Genomic DNA, 19,601 nt, shown 5'->3' on the forward strand with positions numbered 1-19,601 from the left:
CGTCATTTCAGATTCCAGTGGAATCTTTAATCTGACAAACGACATTTCTTTAAGGTCCAGTGTGTATGATTTAGTGGGATCTGGTTGTGAGGTTGCCAACTGCAACATACTGAAGACCCTTCGTCTCACACCTCCCTTTGCAGACGTGTAGGAGAAACTACTATGGCTGTAAAACTTGCAAAATGCGCTCTCTAGAGCCAGTGTCTGGTTTGTCCATTCTGGGCTACTGCAGAAACAAGGTGGACTGTGTGGAAGACTCCATCTGTAGATATAAAGAGCTCATCCTCAGGTAGCAAAAATGCAATTCTTATTTTCAGGTGATTATACACTTATGAAAACATACATATGAATATTATTGTCCATTTCTGCCATATTCTGTAAATGGATCCCTCTTAATCTCACACACTGGTCCTATAATACTTTGAAAGCCCATAAATCTGGGTAACTGTACAGAGATATAATGGAGGGCCTAATTTGCAGTGTCTGGAAATGAGCTTTCAAATAATGAGACTATTCAAAGAAACCTCCAAAGAAAGTTCTTGTGGGATTGTGCTATAGGCCTAATAAAAACTCAGTGATGACAAACAAGCCGAATAAACCATCTGCAAAAACCACTTAGCCTCAGAAATTAAGATGAAATTTAATTAATTAATAATCTGACAAAAAAAGTGGGGTTAAGTTGTACTGTCATCTGTAAATACCTTCTTCCCTTCCCAGTGGTACAGAAAACTTTGAATTACAAAACCATTTTGGAACCAAATCCCAACCAGTGAATCATGTGTTGCCAAGATAAAAAAAAATGTCACATTTGGTGAGGGGAAAGGAAGGGGTTCCACAGAAATAAGAAAGGAGAAAGAAGGCAGCAGAAGAGTGTGATTTCTAGCAACATATATAGAAATCATTTAAATCTCAGCTGCAGGTAGATGCATTGGTAACTGGTCTATTTAGGGCTCAGTTTAATGTGGACGGATATTCAGCAGAAATGCGGCAACAGATCTGCTGGCAGTCAAAATTAGCTGATGTTAGTTTTTTCTCAGTAGACTAACAACTGGCCCATCGCAAAAGTTGGTCCTTTATTTATAATGTTAACAAAAAAAAGTTAAGTATCTGGCAGCTCAACTACCAGACATTTCCTCAGGAATTGGTGAAGACCAAACCAAAGCTAAAAGGCCATTTACACAGAGGCAACTACAGTCTGTCTGGACATAAACATGGCAGGTTTTAAGTTGGCTTGAAAATTCAAAATTTCCAAGTCAACCAAACGCCTCATCAAGGCGGAATTTTTAAGTTCAGGCGGTGATTCAAAGAAAAAAAAAATGGAACAAAGGTGCATTCAGACTGACAACAGCACTAAAAACACTTCTAACTAACGGTTGCTTTGCTCAAACTGAATTACCTGCACTGAACATCACTGCAAAAGACAAGTTAAGGGTGTGTTGCTTTGGTTACTGCTGAGAAGAAAAAATACAGGAACGAAGTCCTGAAGTTTGAGTCATACGTTTGAAGGCTTATCAGATGGAAAAATGCTGCAAAGCCAACTATGAGGAAGGATTTTACAACTCTGGAAACATCAGCGTATCTCCTTCCCAACAATCAGCAGGTTAACAGCAGAATTTCACCATTCATCTTTAGTAACTTGCACGGATTGGATCGGCCGACATAGTGTGTTGTCGGATGTCACAATGCACTGAGCTACGCTCAGCCCTCAGTGTGGGCACCCTTGATTTGCCAACAACACCTTGAAAAGAAAGGTGTCACACAGTGCTGTTGTCAGTCTAGACACAGTATAAGAACAAACGCCTGTGGTTAGAACTTGGTCAGCAGCTGATATCATGACTGTCTAAATTTACAGTTTTAACTAGTTCTCTTCTGTTAAAAACTGAAGGACAATACTTGACTGAATCACAGCTGGCTCCAGGAAGCAGAGTAATGTCTCACGTTGTGGCGGGTAACTCATCTGGAAAATGGATTTCTTATAATTTTATGTTCCTGCGTGTTGTTAGTCTCGAATAGCTATTTCACTGTCCCGCTAAGTTCTCGACAATGCAGCAGCTACTTAAAATCACAGTTTTGCACACTGTCTAGATGCATATTCAACCTGCAATGGAATTCTTTAAATGTGAACATGATCTAAACGGGGACCCACTCCGGTTGAGAACCACTGGTCTAAAAGCAGTTTTGGGCCAAGGAAGACGACTGTGGTTCTGAAGAAGTTTAGTTGGGACTAAAAACACAAGCTCAGAATGCATTTACAGCTCCCAGTTTAGGCTGTGGTGACGACATACTGTATCTCTCCTGTTTAGCCTTCTAGCTGCGAGGTAGAAACCCAGTTAGCATGAATGCAGCCTGCTAGAAGGGGAGAGGGTGTGTTGGTATGGCTCTTTAGTAACAAAACATAACCATCATCTTACTTCCATAATAAATAAAAAAAAAAAAAAAAGAAAGAAAGAAAGAAAAACTATACCAAAAAAGTTTGTCAAATCTTACTCAATGCAGAAGAATACAAGAGAAAACATTTACAAATAATACCTGCAGCAAAGTAAACCTTTAAGTGTGGTTTTTAAAATGTGTTTCAATTCGTAGGAGCGGCATTGCTCAGAGACACGGACCAATGGTGGGTGAGAATTTCAAATATAGCAACTGTTGTATGTATTGTAAGTGTCACACTGCTGGATAACAGATCCAGCAATAACAACAGCTTAGTGGTTGGTTGGGTCACCAATCAGCTATTCATGTGGTAATTCATCTTATGTTTCTGTATACATTTTTCTTTTTATAAAATATTTTATTCATACAATCATTTCTTTAACTATAGCAACATTACTATTTAATTTTGAGTGGCAAGATATCAGTCGCACATCACCTCATAAGAACAATAGTATATAAACAAATGCTGAAAAAAATTATTCTGTATCCATTTGAGTATGTCTCTCATTTTGCTTTTCAGTTCATCTTGTGTCTGTACACCTGTCTGTCTGTCAGTGATGAGCCGATGGGAGTATTGCTGGTCCTGGTGGGGGCGTGTGATTGGTACAGCTCTGAGCAGTGGCCTCCGCTGACTGGCCAGGAGGAGGGCCCTGCATGGCAGAACAGGCTGGCCATTGGCTGGCATTAGGAGACCCTCACGCCGGCCCATTTACAGCTGGCTCCGAGGACACGGCACTCTGGTCCAGTCTGGAAACATATGCAAAGATAAAGGTCAATTTGAAGACAGAATAAGACATGTATATCTCAGAAAAACACAATAATAAAGGAGTTCTTATAAGCTACACAAACATTACTCTGTACATGAAATTGGAGGGGTTTCTTGGTTTAAGATACAGAACAGATCTGGCAGCCGTATGTTGTCTGCTAATTTGACATACAGCATCCAGCACGCACACGTCGCTCACCTCTCCCTGCTGCAAGCCCAGTAGTTAAGTACACGTAGGGATAATTAAGTACATTGTTTTGCACTAGTGCACACATAGTGCATAAGGGCAGTCAGACTTACTTGGCCTCCTCTATGGCTGACATTTCCTCTAGAGGACCATTGGGAAGCTCCACAGTGGAGCGACACTTCTCACTGCTTGCAGGACATGTGGGAAAGGAGAGAAAAAAAAGATTCACTAAATTGCTAGCAGAGACTCATATTAACATGACTCTTGTTGAATCATGTTCTAATGGTAAAAAGTAAGTTACAGTGTAAGACGTTAATGAAAAAAAACATTACAAAATCTAAAAAATGTTGAAAATCCACTAAATTAGCATAAATATAATCCATTATAACGATCAAACTATAAAAATAAATCAATAAACCTGTTAACAATTGATAAATTATTTTGGGCAGCTGTTATGTGTGTACACATATCTGCTTTGTAATGCATTATTATTACGTGATGCATTAGAATTTATTATAAATAAACACTGATAAGTCTATAGTAATTCCATCAGAACATTCTACGCAGCATACTAACACTGTCCGACAGGCTATGGCACTGCTGTTAGCTGCATTAAGGTAATGGTATGATGGAAATTATGCAATGGATAGCTTGTTGCTCTCAATGTGTTTACAAAATGCAGCAATGGCTTAAATTTTAGACTTTTGGGGTTGATGTCTGTCCATCTTTGGCTTCCCTTTGTTGGGAAGCTTTTATCACACTTACAGTAACGTAAAGGAGTTACACTCAACTCGAGCAACATTATCTTCACTTCACCTCCTCATATGTGTACAGTAATGCAGGGCAAGCTGCGTAGGCTAGCTGGTTATCTAATTACTAAATGCAGAAAGAGGATCAAGCAATTGTGTTACATGAACTTTAAAGTACTATTATTATTATTATTATTATTATTATTATTATTATTATTATCATCATTATAATTTACCTTGTCAGTGACATAATGTTAGCAGAGGATTAGCAGAAAGAAAGAAGCAGAAACAAACCGGACGTTTCAAAATAAATGAACACAACTGTCTATGTATGAATGTGAAGAATTCACAACATAACATAAATAAAATATTTTGTTCCCTTCAGGGAGGCGCCCCCCTCCCTCCCTAGCCAATGGTAGGACAGTGATGTAACTGAACATTTCCATATGAGTAGTGTTGAATACTGCAGAGCCTGCGCACAGATGTTTTTGTTTGTTTTTTCTCAGCTAAGTGGGGTGTGTGTGTCGTTCCTGACCCTGTTTTGGGACAGCAGGCTGCGGCTGTTCTCTCCGAATCCACACACTCCACTACTGAGTATTTCTCTGAAGAAGCACTCTTCTCTTCATCACTGGAACACACGGGTACACACAGACAAACACACAGATATACATTAATACCGTATGAGGTGATTTATACCAACCACTTTCCCCACAGAAACACACAGAGTACAGTGAGATATGAACAGTAATGCATGATGAACTGACAGACAGAGCACACAGTAAAACAAAGGATGGAGGTGTTGAAATGGGTAACTGTGAACAGTATGTAGGAAAAGCATCAAAATGTACAGCAAATGGAGAAAGTCAACTGTTTTGGTTGTTTAGCTATGATACTATAGCCAGCAAATAGTAGGCAGGCCTACAAACTGATTTTGACACTGATTAGACCAAAATTGATTGTGTCAGCCGTCAGTCTTGCTTTGTCTCAGAGAACCACCAATAATCTTGATGAGGCCTCAATCAAAGCAAAACACCCACAAACATCCAAATATAATCCAACATTTGAGGGGCTATGTAACAATTATTCCACACTTGTCAATTTCAGACAACAAGCCGTCATGCTACAAGAATATGTACCCTATTAAAATACTGCTGCACTTGAACATTTTCATTTTTCACCAAACGCAATACCATTCATGCTCCGGTCTTCATGCTTGGTTAAAAGCAGTCTTATTTAGTACTTACAAAAATAATTTATAATATATATTTTCAATGCTACTTAATATACAAAAACAGACATAACAATTCTTGACGAAATCTGAAACTTAATGAAACTAAAAGGATATTGCTATTATGAAAAATCAATGTCAATGAAAAAAAGAAAAGTTTTGCTCTTCCTGTAAAACTTGGCTGCTACTTCTTGGACCATAAGACTTTGGATGTTTTATGTTTCTGTCACAAAGCTATTGTGTTTTTTCTGAGATTAGGTTAGTTTGAACGTGCCGGTCCTGAAGAAAGCTTGTCACAGATAGTAGTATTGGCAATATGTTGGCCAATAGCTGACAAGAAATTGTACAAAAAGCCTGAAATATGTTTGAGGACATTAACAGAAAGCACCTCCATCACAGTTTGTGCACCAGAAAGAACAGACAAGCTTATTTTAACAAAGAAGAATTTCTGCCAAAATGAAATGAATCTTTAATGGGATACTGATACATTTTAGATAAAAGAAGTTTTGAGCTGCATGTGTCTGCTGCTCCTTTGAGAAACTCATATCTCATTCCATTAAAGAAGTGTACTAAGTGTAAAGTGCATTTTCCTATGTACTTAGAACATTACATTTTTAAGTACACAAGAGGCAATGAATTAGCTGTCCTGCTGCACAGAACTGTAATGAATACATTGTCATAAATGACAGAGAAAAGAAGGAAAATGTTTGTCATTATTCATATTAACTACGATACAAATGTAAGGTTGTAGTACGCTGTACCATCCTCATGTAAATGAACTATGTGGTTACAGGCGTGTTCAGTAAAAACCCGATGACCAGATGACACGCCTACTGTCAGGCAGGGTTGACTAAAATCTAATCGCATGATTTCAATCAACTGTGCTCATCTTGGCACCCACGCATGTCCAATATGTTGAGCTTGCATTTTAGAGTTCATTAAGCAGTTACATCTTTCATTGTGCATTTTCATCTTAATGACTCACAATTTCAAAATGGAGACAATGGCTGAGGGTCACAGCTACGTTAGTCCATAAAAAAGAAATAAATATGAATAAAACTACTAGCCGTTTGTAACCAATAAACATCCAATTGAAGTGGAGAGGTCCAGACCAAATCAGAAAACTGGCCAACAATTTCACATGTGTCATATCAAGTAAAAATTTGGTCTTAAATAGGTTTGGCCTTATTAAGATAAAAGTCATCTGTAAACTGAATAAACTAAAAAAAACGGCACTTGGACAACACCTTTGGTAGAAACACATGCAGAATGGAGGTAATGAAATAAACAAACAAGGAGCTGAAACCAAAGAAGAAGATCAAAATTGGGAAAGAAAAGTTGGTGGTTGACGTGACAACAAGACTACATCACGGCTGCAGGCTGATCTCTGATTGGCTGTACATACCGATAAGATTTCAACACTCTGAAGAAGACCACACCCACAACGCACAGCAAGAGAGAGAGGAGGGGAAGCTCAGGTTGTAAGTGTCGCTCAGTTCATCAGACAGTTGTTATTTACTCAGACAGACAATATAATGCAGCATCAACAAGGGGACAGAAGGACAGAGGACAACCAACTTTAAAACCTGTGGATTTAGGATAGACAAGTATGAAACAATCACTCCCTGTGGGACTGAAAGGAGGCTGTTAAAAGTCTGCAGATCAGTAATTTGTGTAGAGGGGCTCAGAGGTCAGTTTGAATTAATGTAATCTACTATGGATTCCAATGATGAAAGGTTTCATGGTGGAAAAGGCATTGGAATATTAATAGAAACGTTTCATAACACACCTGCAAAATAACCCTATTACTATCTATCTCACGTTCAAGTATGTGCAAATTGAAACAGAAGAAGTGTATTCAAGACATAGACTTTTCAATTAAGCAGAGGGTGTTTCACACCCATACCATGGTGGAATATAATTTTTGAGCCTTAATATACAATTAGTCAACAGCAGGTTGTCTCCACATAGCCTTGGATGGGGAATTTTCTTTTGCCCCTCTGTTATTTGAGCTATAACCACCACAAATTGAATGAATGAGAATGAGCATAAAATGTAAGACAACAGAACGAGTCTAAGGGCCCTACCATGTTCGCGTCACCACAGAAGTTTAAACAAGTAATAAAACGGGCTGGACTCAGTATGAAAAGCGCCCTGACTGATGGAGCAGACAACTTGCCAATTGTGTGGTTTTAAGCAGCCTTTTTACTTACTGCGGCCAGAAACCACCAAACTGAGCCATTGTGCAAGTAGACATTAAGTAAAATGCTCCTTTTTGTACACCAAAGATAGCTATGCTAAAGCTAATGTTGTCTGTTGCTACACCAACATCTAAAAAGTGAAAGTAACCCTCCAGCATTACTGCAAGGCAAAATACTGTATCATGGGAGTAAATTAAAAATAAATAAATAAAAACAGAATTACCACAGTTTAAAATTTTCCCCATATGTTGTCATATATGATAAAGACCCAAAAAGTACACTGTCAGCATTTGTATAGGAATGAGTCACTGTAACTGATCACTTTTAGCAGTTTCTACTGTAATAATAAGTTTCACCAACTAGTATTTCTGGTGTGGACTAGTGAGGGTAGCAATGTTTAATCGAATAGTTGGCTAATCGCGCACATCCCTAGTTATTATCCTGCCCTAGAAACTGGTTTTGCATGCCTGTGTGGTACCTTATGACCTGAGCATACGGTACAATGGTGGGAGGAGAGGTAAAAACAGGTGGGAGGCTCATTCACATGGAGCAGAACAAAGGGACCTGTTGATATTTTGGGTATTCAGCTGAATACTTGCAACAAATGCCTAGCAATAGTTGAATAATACAAGCGAGCCATTTTAATTCAATCCTCTCTAACTAGTAGATGCCTTTGAATGGCCTGGGGTCCATCACAGACCTAGGTGATAAATTTAACACTAGCTCTACCGAAACAATGATGAGGGCACTCAAAACAAAACAAATGTGACAACACTAATGAAACACCTCCTGACAAGTAGCCGCTCTGGCAAGGACACCATGATGTAAGAGAGCATTCCAGTGCTCCCCTGTTGGGTTTTTTGAATGCTGTGACCAAAACTTTAGTATTGAAACTGCTACCAATAACATTCAGGCATTTAGTATAGAGAGCTGTGTTGTGTTCTTGGTGTGTGGGTGTGTTTGGCGAACCTCTTGAAGACAGCAGTCTCAGTCTTGGCGTCAACAGTGAGGCTGACGGTTTCTTTCATGGAGCCATTGATGACTGTCTCTGTGATGCTGCGCTGTTCACAACAGGCTGTTTCCTCCTCTGCTTTAGATCTCCCATAATCCTTAGGTGAGGTGGAGGAGGGAGAGGCCACACTGGTGCCCAACCAGCCATCACAGTCTGGGGGGTGTTAAGAAAGGCAAGAATAGTGTCAGATCGGACCAAGGTCAAGATCATTAAGCTGCTACAACACTTAACAGCTCACAGCTACCCTGACAGGAGGTATATTCACTCTTCCCCAATGCAATTTGGGATTGTTAAGATTTTGCTACTGAAAGAAAAAGTGAAATACATACATACACATTAGCAAGTGTTAAATTTCATATCAAAAGTGTGCCATGGTTTAGCGCGTCACACTGGGACAGGACAGAGTTAGGGCCACAGACATATACATTTTAGAGGGAGCCCTAGTGCGTGTGTGTCTCTCTGTCTGTCTGATGAACACACATCTCACCTTCAGGCTGCATGGGTGCATTGACCCCCAGAGGGTCCATTGTCTCTATGCTGGTTTCCATAGCAACAGGGGAGTTGCACCTCAGAGGGTCTTTGGGGCTAAAAGAGAGCAATTTGTTTTATGAAGTGCTCTTTCAGATTCAAAGACAATGACAAAAGCCAAAAGAAAGCAATACTCTTCTGTAACTGCAGCACTGCAGACAGAGAACCTGAACCAGAGTTTGACAGGACGTCCTACCTGACAGGGGTGAAATTCGAGAAATCAGCCCAGCCTGTTTCAGAGTTAGAGCTGGCGGCAGGAGACGAGTTCCATCCTGCCTCGGGGAGGACTTCTGCAGAAGAGGGGGAGGAGGACAAAGGACAGGAGGCTGCAGGGTTGCTGGGGCTGGAGGCTGGAGCTGTTGATGTACCTGTGTCCATGGGGATGTCATCAAAGTTGGCCGTCCACACTGGCCCTGAAAAATAAAAATAATGAAAAACAACACACAAAATTGGTCAGAAAAAGTAGGTACTGTAAAAAGAAAAACAAAAAACTAAACAACAACCTTGCACCAGCATTGAAGCATTTCTAATGCTACCCAGCCCTGGTTGTATAGACAGAAACCATATACTCATTCCAGAACCCTCACCATCAGCACTGCATGCAAAAATCTTTTTTTTTACCACTGTACATGCAGCACACGCACCTGCACAAATATCATTAAAGTCTGCTCTTTGAGAACATTACAGTTTCTCCCTACAAAGACAACGGACAAAGACACGTGGATCGGACGAAGGCTACATGTCAGCATTGCTCAACTGTAATCAGGAATGTTGCTCACTCATTTGAGGCAGCATCACCCAAATGTAAGCATCACTGGGCTAAGGAAAAGGAGTGCAAACCCAGCTTGCCACAGCATTTAAGCAGCCTCTTGCCAACAGTTCAGACTGGAGCAAAGCAATGACAAATGCCACAGGTGTTTTTACAGCAGCTGATATGGCATCATACTCCGTTGTTGAGAACACAGGTTTTTAACACATGTTCAAAGTAATTGAGCCCTGTTCCAAAGTTCCTCTCGTCTGCCAGCAAATCATACCAGCTTTTTAAAAAAAAACACAAGGTACAATTATCTATGTCTTATCCAAGGCATCTGCTATAGCTCTCATGACACATGGATGGATATCTAGGGCTATGGTGAGTTACTGAACAGTAACGTCACACTATGTCACCCCCAACTTGAGCATGGAAAGCCTAGCTCTGCAAACTCGCTTCATTTATGAACAGCGCACATGCACACAACTGAAGCAGGCAGTGTCAGAATGGAAGCTGAAGAGTCAAGGAAGCCAGTGATCCTGCCTCTTAAAAGCATGCTTCTAAAATCAATGGAACAAGATCAGGAATCTGACGGACAGATGCGCTGACCCTGCATTTCAGGACTTCCTTCATAAATGCACAGTTCTAGAACTGAGTTTCAAGGCCTCTCCTCATGTTGATAATGCCTATTGTGAAAGGATCAGTCTTGCCACAAAGATTATGGTCAATGAAGAACAGGTACTGACTTTATTTTTCATCCACCCTCCTCCTCTCACTCCTTCCTCTTCCTCTCCGCTGTTCCTTCCCGTATCGAAAATGATCCAGACTGGTCCCGTCTGTTGACTTCAAATCAATCTACCTCTCTGTCTCTCTTCTCTGTTTAAACCGGTGGAATATCAAATGAGCCCAAATATCCTCACATTGCCATGCTAGAGAACCACTACCTGGCTGTGTCTGCTTCTTCTGTCCCTAGCAAGACAGTGTTATACCGAAACTTCCTTATAAATGTTATTGTTTTTAATGTATTCCTTGCATATTTCACCTCCTCCATTGTAATATCGGCCACGGGCATCTTATTTGGTAAAAAGCCAATTCCCATGAATGCAGAAATGCTCTCATGTCCTCTTCAACCGCTGGGCTAAATCTTGTTCTAATTCAAATCCTGAAACAGGTTCAACAAAACTTCAAGTTGGGTATGTCTGTCATTCTGTCGTTGGGCTGATATGTCGTGCTCTGGGGCACACCAACCTGTGTCGACTTCCATTCTGTCATCGGTGCTGGGGTTGGGAGCTTCAAATGGATCTCTCTTCACATCCTCCTCCTCCGAGTCTGTGCTTTCCTCACTGTCTGTGCTGCCTGAGCTCCTGTGACAGACACACAGATTAAGAGTTAATTAGGAGTTATTTCCACGTATATCAGTTGGCCAACAAAGTTACGCCTTGTGCATTTAACAGACAAGTTTAGTGAGTCTCTGTGAGTATCTGTAGCGCGGATGAACTATGAATAACAGACTTTTTGGCTCGTTGTCAGGGGTAGGCAAGTCAATGGAGGATCACTGTCAGGATGCAATGGACCTCTTCGGCCAGTGAGTAAGGTTAGATGCGCACATATTCTGAATTCATCAATATTCTGCGGGCTGGATGGGAAGCTGTGGGCCAAATGTGACCCTCAGGCCGCCACCTGATGATATGGGCTGGGGCCAGATTGCCATTCGTCCCGCATCCTTACTGAGGTCTGCACTTTGAGAAGCCCTGCTTTTACATTGTATGCACATAAAAATTCAAGAAAAAAAAAGCCTGATCTCAAAACCCAGAAGCAAAGAATTGGACTACACGTATTGTGCTCATGTTTACTTGCAATGAATCCTGTGTTTTTAGTCGACAGGTAATTTCTGTGTTGTTTGTTAAGTAGAAGAATAATGACTCTAAACAGTACAAAGCAAATTTAAGTTAATTCAGTACACATAACATAGAGAAACATCTGTGTGTGTGTGTGTGTGTGTGTGTGTGTGTTTAGCTGACCTGGGGCGTCTCTGTGCCTCTGGTGCAAAGGTGACGTCTTTTTCATCCCAGATATCCTCCTCATCTGAACCAGCATCTTCAAACTGCTGGATTTTCTCCTTACAGCGTGCCTCAAACAAAGCTATATTTGCCTGGGGAAAACACACACACACGGGCCACATTCTTACAAAAACACTGCTTATATCAACAGTACAAATACATACAAGTAGAGCTAGATCCTGCAGAACAAAAGCCACTCAGCCGTGAAGCAGACATTAACACGTATACCTCCAGTATCCTTGCACAACAGCTGTTACTGTATATGTGTGTGTGTGTGTGTGGAAATCTTTATCTAAATATCGTTATTGGTAGATATAGATATGAACAAAGAAACATAAAATCACTATCGTGGGTTTGACATTTGTGCTTGCTCCAAGCTTGTAGTTTAATCTAGATGAATCCTCTTCCAAGTGTTTTTATTGATTCCTTGTTCAATTTGTAATTGTGACGTTTCTATTTGCTGTTTGTGTTCTTGTGAATGTTTCTTGTTCTCAGGTCTCTCTTTGAAAAAATATCTTAAACACTATGAGACCATCTGATTAAGATTAAATAAATATTCTATACATCTGCCATACATTTGCAGTCTAGGAAGTATTGTGGCATCTGCTTCTAAATGAATGTTAACAGTGATATCAGGAAATAAAACACATGCCATATTAATAAAGTAACACATTTGTTTCATGACAACTGATCTTTCTCGTCTCAATCACTTACTACGAATGAATTATAGATTGATTAATAATCAATGTACTTACACTTTCATTTGTATTCAGTGAAAAATTGATGTCTGATATTCTATCAAAGGGAATACTGCAATGTTAAAGAGAACAGAGTTTAGTTTAGTTAGGGTCGTTAGGCATCCACACATATGGCAACACACAGGCAGACAGCTCTAGCTCACAGCTGGAACACTTCATGATTAACACTACAGGGAAAAACTAAAACTTATTCTCACCCCATGCCAGGTTTATGGTAACAAATATAATGCTGAAGAAACATGTTTTTGACACTTTTGTTCTTAACTTGCATGTTTTTTGTTGTAACCTGATCAAAGAAAAGCATAGAATCATAAACAGGCCCCAAAAGAAGTAACAGCATTTTTACTAGAAAGCCAAAATGCTCACTTTCAATGTTACGTAGCGGATGGCAAAGTTTCTCAAATTATTATAATGTACACAACATTTAAAACAGTCTTTTTTTTCAACATTTAGGGGAACTGGTTGCCACCTTACCCAGAGTCTGATACCATTAATTTCAGCTCAAGACTTAGCCTAGCTTAGAACAAAGACTGGAAGCAGAGGGGAAACTGCTAGCCTAGCTCTAGTAAGGGTGGGAAAAAAAAAAAAAAAAAAAAAAAAACCTCAAAATCTATGTTACTGTGAATAGCTAAGTGAGCAGAAGATGGACTGATCTCCAAAAGTCATGAAGTTGAAGATGAAACATCTTCTTCAACATTTTAAGAAAGATTTTTGTATTTTTTTCTTAGTAGAATGTTGGAGTGAAAAAAGGAAAGATGCACCAAACAAAAGTTCTCTGACTCCCCAATGGCTACTCTAAGCAGCGACCTTGCACTTATATATATATATAAATAATTGATGTGCCCAAATGTGCCCACAAGGTAGGAAAAGGCTATACGAAGATAGCATAGGGTTTTCAGCAAACCGTTTCCTCAGTTAGGAATGTAATTAAGAAAGGGCTGTTAACAGGAACAGTGGAGGTCAAGCTGAGGTCTGGAAGAGCATGAAATGTTTAAGAGAGAACTGCTCCTAGGATTGCTAGAACCCCGTTTAATTGCAAAAGACCTTCGGGAAGATTTAGCAGACTCTGGAGAGGTGGTGCACTGTTCTACTGTGCAGCAACATCTGCTCAAATAAGAGCTTCATGGAAGAGAGGTAGAGGGTTTTGCATTGGCCTTCACAGTCCCCTGACCTAAACATTATCGATAATCTGTGGATGGATAGAACTAGAAGCCTTTTGAAAGGAAGAATTGGTGAAAAGACGTGAAAAACTCTTAGCTCACTATAAAAAGCATTTATAAACTGTGATACTTGTAAAAGGGGGTATTCCTAAGCAGGGAGCTCAAACCTTTGCTTCTGGCATTTTCCTTTTTTTGTTGTTTTGAAACTGTAAAAGATGAAAACTAAAAAAGTGATCTTACTTAAATTATGAAAAAGAAATATGTTATCTTTAACTTTATGCCATTTGGAAATATGCTTTTACTTCCTTAGCTATTCACAATAGCAGAAATTACAATTACTTTTATAACTGACTGATTTACTACTGATTATTACTGACGAATCAGCAGATGATTCTCAATTACTTGCTTGATCTACAAGGTGAAAATGATGCCACAATTTTCTGATACCCAAAATTGTTCAGTCTACTATACAGTGGTGGTATATTTTACTGTTTATTGTTCTAGTATATTCTTCTTGCCTTAGTATATTTTCATCTCTGGTATATTTTTATTGCATTTACACATATTTTTATTAGCATGTTAGTTTAGTTTATTATAGTATCTTTATTTTATTTTACTTTCTTATATTTCCTATTGTTTCTAACATGGGGGTTGCAATACAAATTTCACTGACATGCTATGCTCAGTGACAATAAAGACGATCTTGAATCTTGAGTAAGACAAGAAAAAAACAGCAAAGCCTCACTTTTGAGAAGCTAGGACCATGAACTGTTGCAAAATAACTTCCACAATTAATAATCAAAGCAGTTGCTGAATTTCTTTCTGTCAAATGACTAATCCATTACGCGACCAATTGTTTCAGTATTAAAACAGATGTTTTTTAACTCAATTACCATGTTATTACTAATGCATATTCTTCAATACACTTTACCTTAAGTTTAGAGAAATACTTATCTTATGTGTAAAAAAAGCATGAATTGGGCCTCGTTTCATCAGTCGAATCATTTCACCAGACACTGGCGCAACCTCTTCTACTGTCATCCAGTGTGACTGACTCCTTGGTTGACAGAGCTCTTAGCAGCCATGTATGGGATATTGTTTTTGTTTGTTTGTTTGTTTTTTTTTAACTGTGTGGAAATGTGCTGTTTTCACATCAAATATGTGTCTTACATGTAAAACCTCAGACTTGACATCATGGGTAGAAGAGCAGTTACTTGTTGGCAGCATTTCTTGATTAACAGGGCAGGATATCTATATCTTTTTCACATTTGACTGAATTTCACTTGCAGTTTCTCCAGGCTTCTAGTTTTTGCTCTGAGCTAGGTTAAAATAACAACTAAACAGTGCTTGAATAGATGATCAAGACAAAAACACACAAAGAGTAAACTTTAGCTCCAGTCCACACATGAACCGACGATCCCCATTCAAAACAGCTCATACAAGCCTCAAACGCTGCAATTTCTCCAACTAACCACTTGATTACTATTCCCTACTGAAAGTTTGGGAATTGATAAACATAGCACATATTTAGGATAGTAAGGGTCTCCCAAATTGCTGTACCTTATAAATTGTGCATTCATGATAACTGGAAAGTTTCTGACCGGTAAAGAATGCATTTTTATGCACTGTAGGGTTGTTTAGGTTTTGGGAAAGCTAAGTCCTTTCCTTGTTGACCCGAAAGTGTACGTCAGATACATTTCATGTATCTTGACTGCACAGACAGGAAGACCACCATTCAGACCTTAATCTTAACTAGAATGGGAGCATTATCAGGTCTACCAATACAACAGTTCTTACTTTTTACTTAGTTCAGCCTCACACGAGCTGCATTTTTTAAGAGAAGTTCGGTCAAATTTTGTTATTGAACTTGTCGTCCTTAGATTTTCTTTTTCCAAAACTGGCATTAAATAGTATCACATAGAACTGTGTATTGCTCATCTCCCTCAGCCGAATTGTTGTAAAGTCTCATTTTGCATAGTCTGATAATGCTAAACCCAAAATCTATGTAAAATGAAAAAGACTTGATCAAAAAGGCTACTTCACCCCACAAACGGCTTAAAGTGAAAGACATTTTAAACCACTGATCAACTACCAGCTATCTCCCACAGCCCGCAACCTTTGCAGAAGATTACACCCCCAAAACCAGCTCGCCCTAAGGACTGTACAAAGGGACAGCACACAAACAACAACACAAAAGCTGGATATGGTTTCTTCTTTTTAAGACGCATTTTGTATATATTAGGGCAGCCATATAAAAAAGGATGTAAGGCCTAAAGTAATGGCTGAGCGAGATGGTTATAATTATTGCAATGGAAATTTTTCTATAACAGAATAGAAATATAAGGTTTCTGGTCCTTTAGGTTCATCATAATTAAACTGCACAACATTTAGTGGCATTCAGATTTTAACATCAACAAGAAATTGATGAAAACTGATCAAAACATATTCTTGTGTTTTGACATACCACAGTGATGGGGCAGAGAATAAAGCACTTAAAAAAGCCTTTTCTTTTCAAAGTTATGCGTAAATATATATGCCACTAGTGATTAAATAACTGAACAACCCCCCACCAGCTTTGCAATGTCCTCAGTGCCCTATCCCTTTAAGTGTTACACAGTAATATTTAGACAGCAAGACCAATCATGCAGGATGAGTACTCACTCCACAACATCGTCCTGATCAGCAAACTCTTCGTCATTGAAGCCGAACTGCTCAATAAAATTGGACGTCATTTGTTGCATCTGATAATCAGAAAAGGCCTGGCAAAACCCAGGACCAACGATAATGATATAGTCTTGGCTCTACACAAAGCTGGTCATTACTTGCAGTACAGAAAATAGCAAATGCATATAGTTGTAGTTGTAAAAACAAAGACTGTGTAACATGTAGGCTAGACAGGTTAATAGCTAAAACAGAACAAACATGCATTTTACAGTCAGATGCCAAAATGCTTTAACATTAGTTAAAAAATAATCTGTCAGTTCTATTTAAAGTACATCTAAAAGGTTCCTAATTGACATTATTAGTTCAGCAAATCAATTAAAAACATGGTAGAGATGTTCCTATAGATTGTTACTGTGCAAGACCCATAGTCACAAAATATTAAGATTAAAAGCCTGATCACTTTTGATCTCAATGAGTTGAAACAAGTTCAAAAGTTTAACTTTTGAGGATATGAATTGCATTTGTCCATTTACAACCATTTACAATAGCTCCAGAAAAACACATCTGTTTTCCAGAGTGATGAATTACAAACTGAAACTGTCAACTGTATTATCAACCTGAAATTTGAATGTTAAGTTAATCAACTTTTGTAACTTGTAATGCATTCTTCACTGACAATTGAACTTTATAAAGTAGCTATTATAACTTAATATTTGCAAAATAAGATAATTTTCGTTTTGTTGCTCTTTGGAGCTGCCATCGTTTCTTTGGCACTTTTTGTCATTTTAACAGACCAAGGCATCTATGTACAATCCTGACTCCAAAAAAGGACACTGTGTAAAACGTAAATAAAATCAGAATGCCAGCCTTTGCAAATAAACTCACAACAGGTTTGTGAGGTGTTCCTAAGCTCATGTAGTAATATCCTTTATACAATCATGTGTTCATTAAGTGGCTAACCTCGCTACATCCTCGCTCATGAATGAATGAGCCTTTCCAGGATGCTCCTTTCATGCCCAATCATGATGCTATCACCTGTTACCAATCAACCTGTTCACCTGTGGAATGATCCAAACAGGTTTTTTTTGGAGCATTCCACAACAACGCAGTCTTTTGTTGCTCCTGTCCCAACTTGTTTGAAACATGTTGCTGCATCAAATCAAGAATAAGCAGATATTTACAAAAATCAATGAAGTTGATGAGGAAAAACATTTAATATATTGCCTTTGGACCATTTCCAATTGAGTACATGTTAAAAAGAATTGGCCAATGTTTACATTCTGTTTCACTGATGTTTTACGTAGCGTCCCAACACAAATTTTTGTCTAAGAAGGAGTGATTCTCATTTTTGCCTCCAATAGATATCCATGTATATCCAAAGAACAGTTCACATGGCAAAGCAACAGAGCTCCTGTTTAAGACTGCTATAGAGTTACTAACGAACATTTGTAGATCAGCTAGGTCTGTGTGGCTATGGGCCTGCTTTGTGTGCGTGTACGCATTTGTGTGTGTATGTGCGCTTGTGTGTTTGTCTAATTCTTACTTGTTGTAGAGAGGAGTCCTGGTGAAAGCCACTGTCTTTGAAGTCCACCTCATCGTCACTGGAAGAATGGATGTGGTGTGTATTCACCTAGAGGAAAAAATATTTTTAACCAAAAAGGCTGGCCTTTGAGGGGGGAAATAAAAGTCTACTGACTGCCTCAAAATGCATCTCACATCACACTACTGAACAGGCATGGCCAAACGTGGTATAATGTAATCAATTGCTCATAATATTGGCTTGTTCTATGCAGCAGTGCATCCTAGTCTAAATCTTTTTGAAAACGTACAGTGCAGTCCATGAGTAATTAACCTAGGACACACGCGTTGAGTTGGATCTATACTCTGTACACTGGTTTGTGGAAGAAAAGACCCCCTGCTTCATCTCAAATCCAAAGTGCTGGACTACAGAGCCAACATAATAAAAATGTCTCACTGTCTAAACAACGGAATTGTACACTTAACATGTACAGTGAAATACATAATAAGCTGAACGCCAGTGTTAATGTTCATGTGGTTACTCACCAGGTCGACAGTGTTTCTCTTGTTTGTGTCAGCCAGCTGCCCAGAGAGAAAAGCCTCCCATTTCTCTCTGTCCTCTGCTGGGAGCTCTGTGACACACACGGACACAGTCATGTCAAATGCCACTAGTTCTTTTGAAAAACAAATTTAGGCTCAGTCCAGAGCTAAGTGACGCCACAGGAAGATTCCCACCCAGGTACCAGTACTAACATGACAACTTCCGACATAACACAATACCGAGTCAATAGTCTACTGAGAGAAGAGCATAAAGCTAATTTACAGATGATGAAGCGCTTAGACAGGGGCGAGTTCTCACCAGAGATGAGCTGTTGTATCTGTGGTCCATTAGGCCCTTTGTCACAGTTATGAACTATAGAATTGGCTATTCTGGTGAGGTGACCCATGTAGCCTCGTCGCCGACCACCTTCCGCCCTAAAACACACAAACACGTCAATAAAATTATGAGGACATTCCTTTATGAGTCATTATTTTGACTACAAAAGCCAAGAATCGCTCTCTTATCTAAAATGAACCATGACCAGAAGTGATCATAGCAGACGAGCAAAGCACTTTTGGTTTTTTTTGTATTCTTCTCTATTCTACGACAGCAAATGGCAACACAATAAAACATTATTACACCCCAACAAAGTTACCTATGGTCTCACTTGCTGCAGAGCAGAATACTCACTGTTCTTTCTCATTGGAGCTCCAGGCGTCTACAATTCTCTGTATAAACTGGCACTTTTGAAACAGCTGGTGGAGAAAAATACAAGGAAATTAAATACAGCTAATTCAGGGTGCCTGTGATATCCTGCATACTGCAACTATGTCTGCGATAAAACACACAAAAGCGCTTTCACTATATCATCGATAAGCCTTCTCTATCTGCTAGTCTGCAATACGTACAGTGCAATATACAGCCACACCCATGGAAACAGATTATGCCAGAGCTTAACCAGAATTCTTGAGGAAATGTGACATAGTATTTACCTATCACGTAAGGGTAACTGCCATTACACTATATTTGCCCAACTTCACAACAAACAAAG

At 39.2% G+C, this 19,601-nt stretch overlaps 1 protein-coding gene across 3 annotated transcripts in view; it reads right to left on the reverse strand.

Moving 5' to 3' along the window:
• Positions 1 to 620: 620 nt before the first annotated feature.
• Positions 621 to 19,601, reverse strand: part of ppp6r3 (protein phosphatase 6, regulatory subunit 3) — a 34,577-nt gene continuing 15,596 nt past the window's right edge. The window contains exons 12-25 of one of the 3 annotated variants that reach the window (XM_041938116.1): positions 19,241 to 19,305; positions 18,869 to 18,984; positions 18,556 to 18,641; positions 18,035 to 18,121; positions 16,489 to 16,535; positions 12,665 to 12,719; positions 11,871 to 12,001; positions 11,098 to 11,213; positions 9,295 to 9,511; positions 9,058 to 9,155; positions 8,528 to 8,723; positions 4,665 to 4,757; positions 3,494 to 3,568; positions 621 to 3,174 (exon numbers count right to left, since the gene is read on the reverse strand). In XM_041938116.1, the coding sequence (XP_041794050.1) occupies positions 3,123 to 3,174; positions 3,494 to 3,568; positions 4,665 to 4,757; positions 8,528 to 8,723; positions 9,058 to 9,155; positions 9,295 to 9,511; positions 11,098 to 11,213; positions 11,871 to 12,001; positions 12,665 to 12,719; positions 16,489 to 16,535; positions 18,035 to 18,121; positions 18,556 to 18,641; positions 18,869 to 18,984; positions 19,241 to 19,305 (1,434 nt within the window). In that variant the 3' untranslated portion in view covers positions 621 to 3,122. Of the gene's footprint in view, positions 3,175 to 3,493; positions 3,569 to 4,664; positions 4,758 to 8,527; positions 8,724 to 9,057; positions 9,156 to 9,294; positions 9,512 to 11,097; positions 11,214 to 11,870; positions 12,002 to 12,664; positions 12,720 to 16,488; positions 16,587 to 18,034; positions 18,122 to 18,555; positions 18,642 to 18,868; positions 18,985 to 19,240; positions 19,306 to 19,601 lie in introns of all 3 variants that reach the window. The other 2 variants (XM_041938115.1, XM_041938114.1) reach the window with 2 other exon arrangements.

This window comes from Chelmon rostratus, chromosome 6 (genome assembly GCF_017976325.1).
Source record: "Chelmon rostratus isolate fCheRos1 chromosome 6, fCheRos1.pri, whole genome shotgun sequence".
NCBI classification, from domain to species: domain Eukaryota; kingdom Metazoa; phylum Chordata; class Actinopteri; order Chaetodontiformes; family Chaetodontidae; genus Chelmon; species Chelmon rostratus.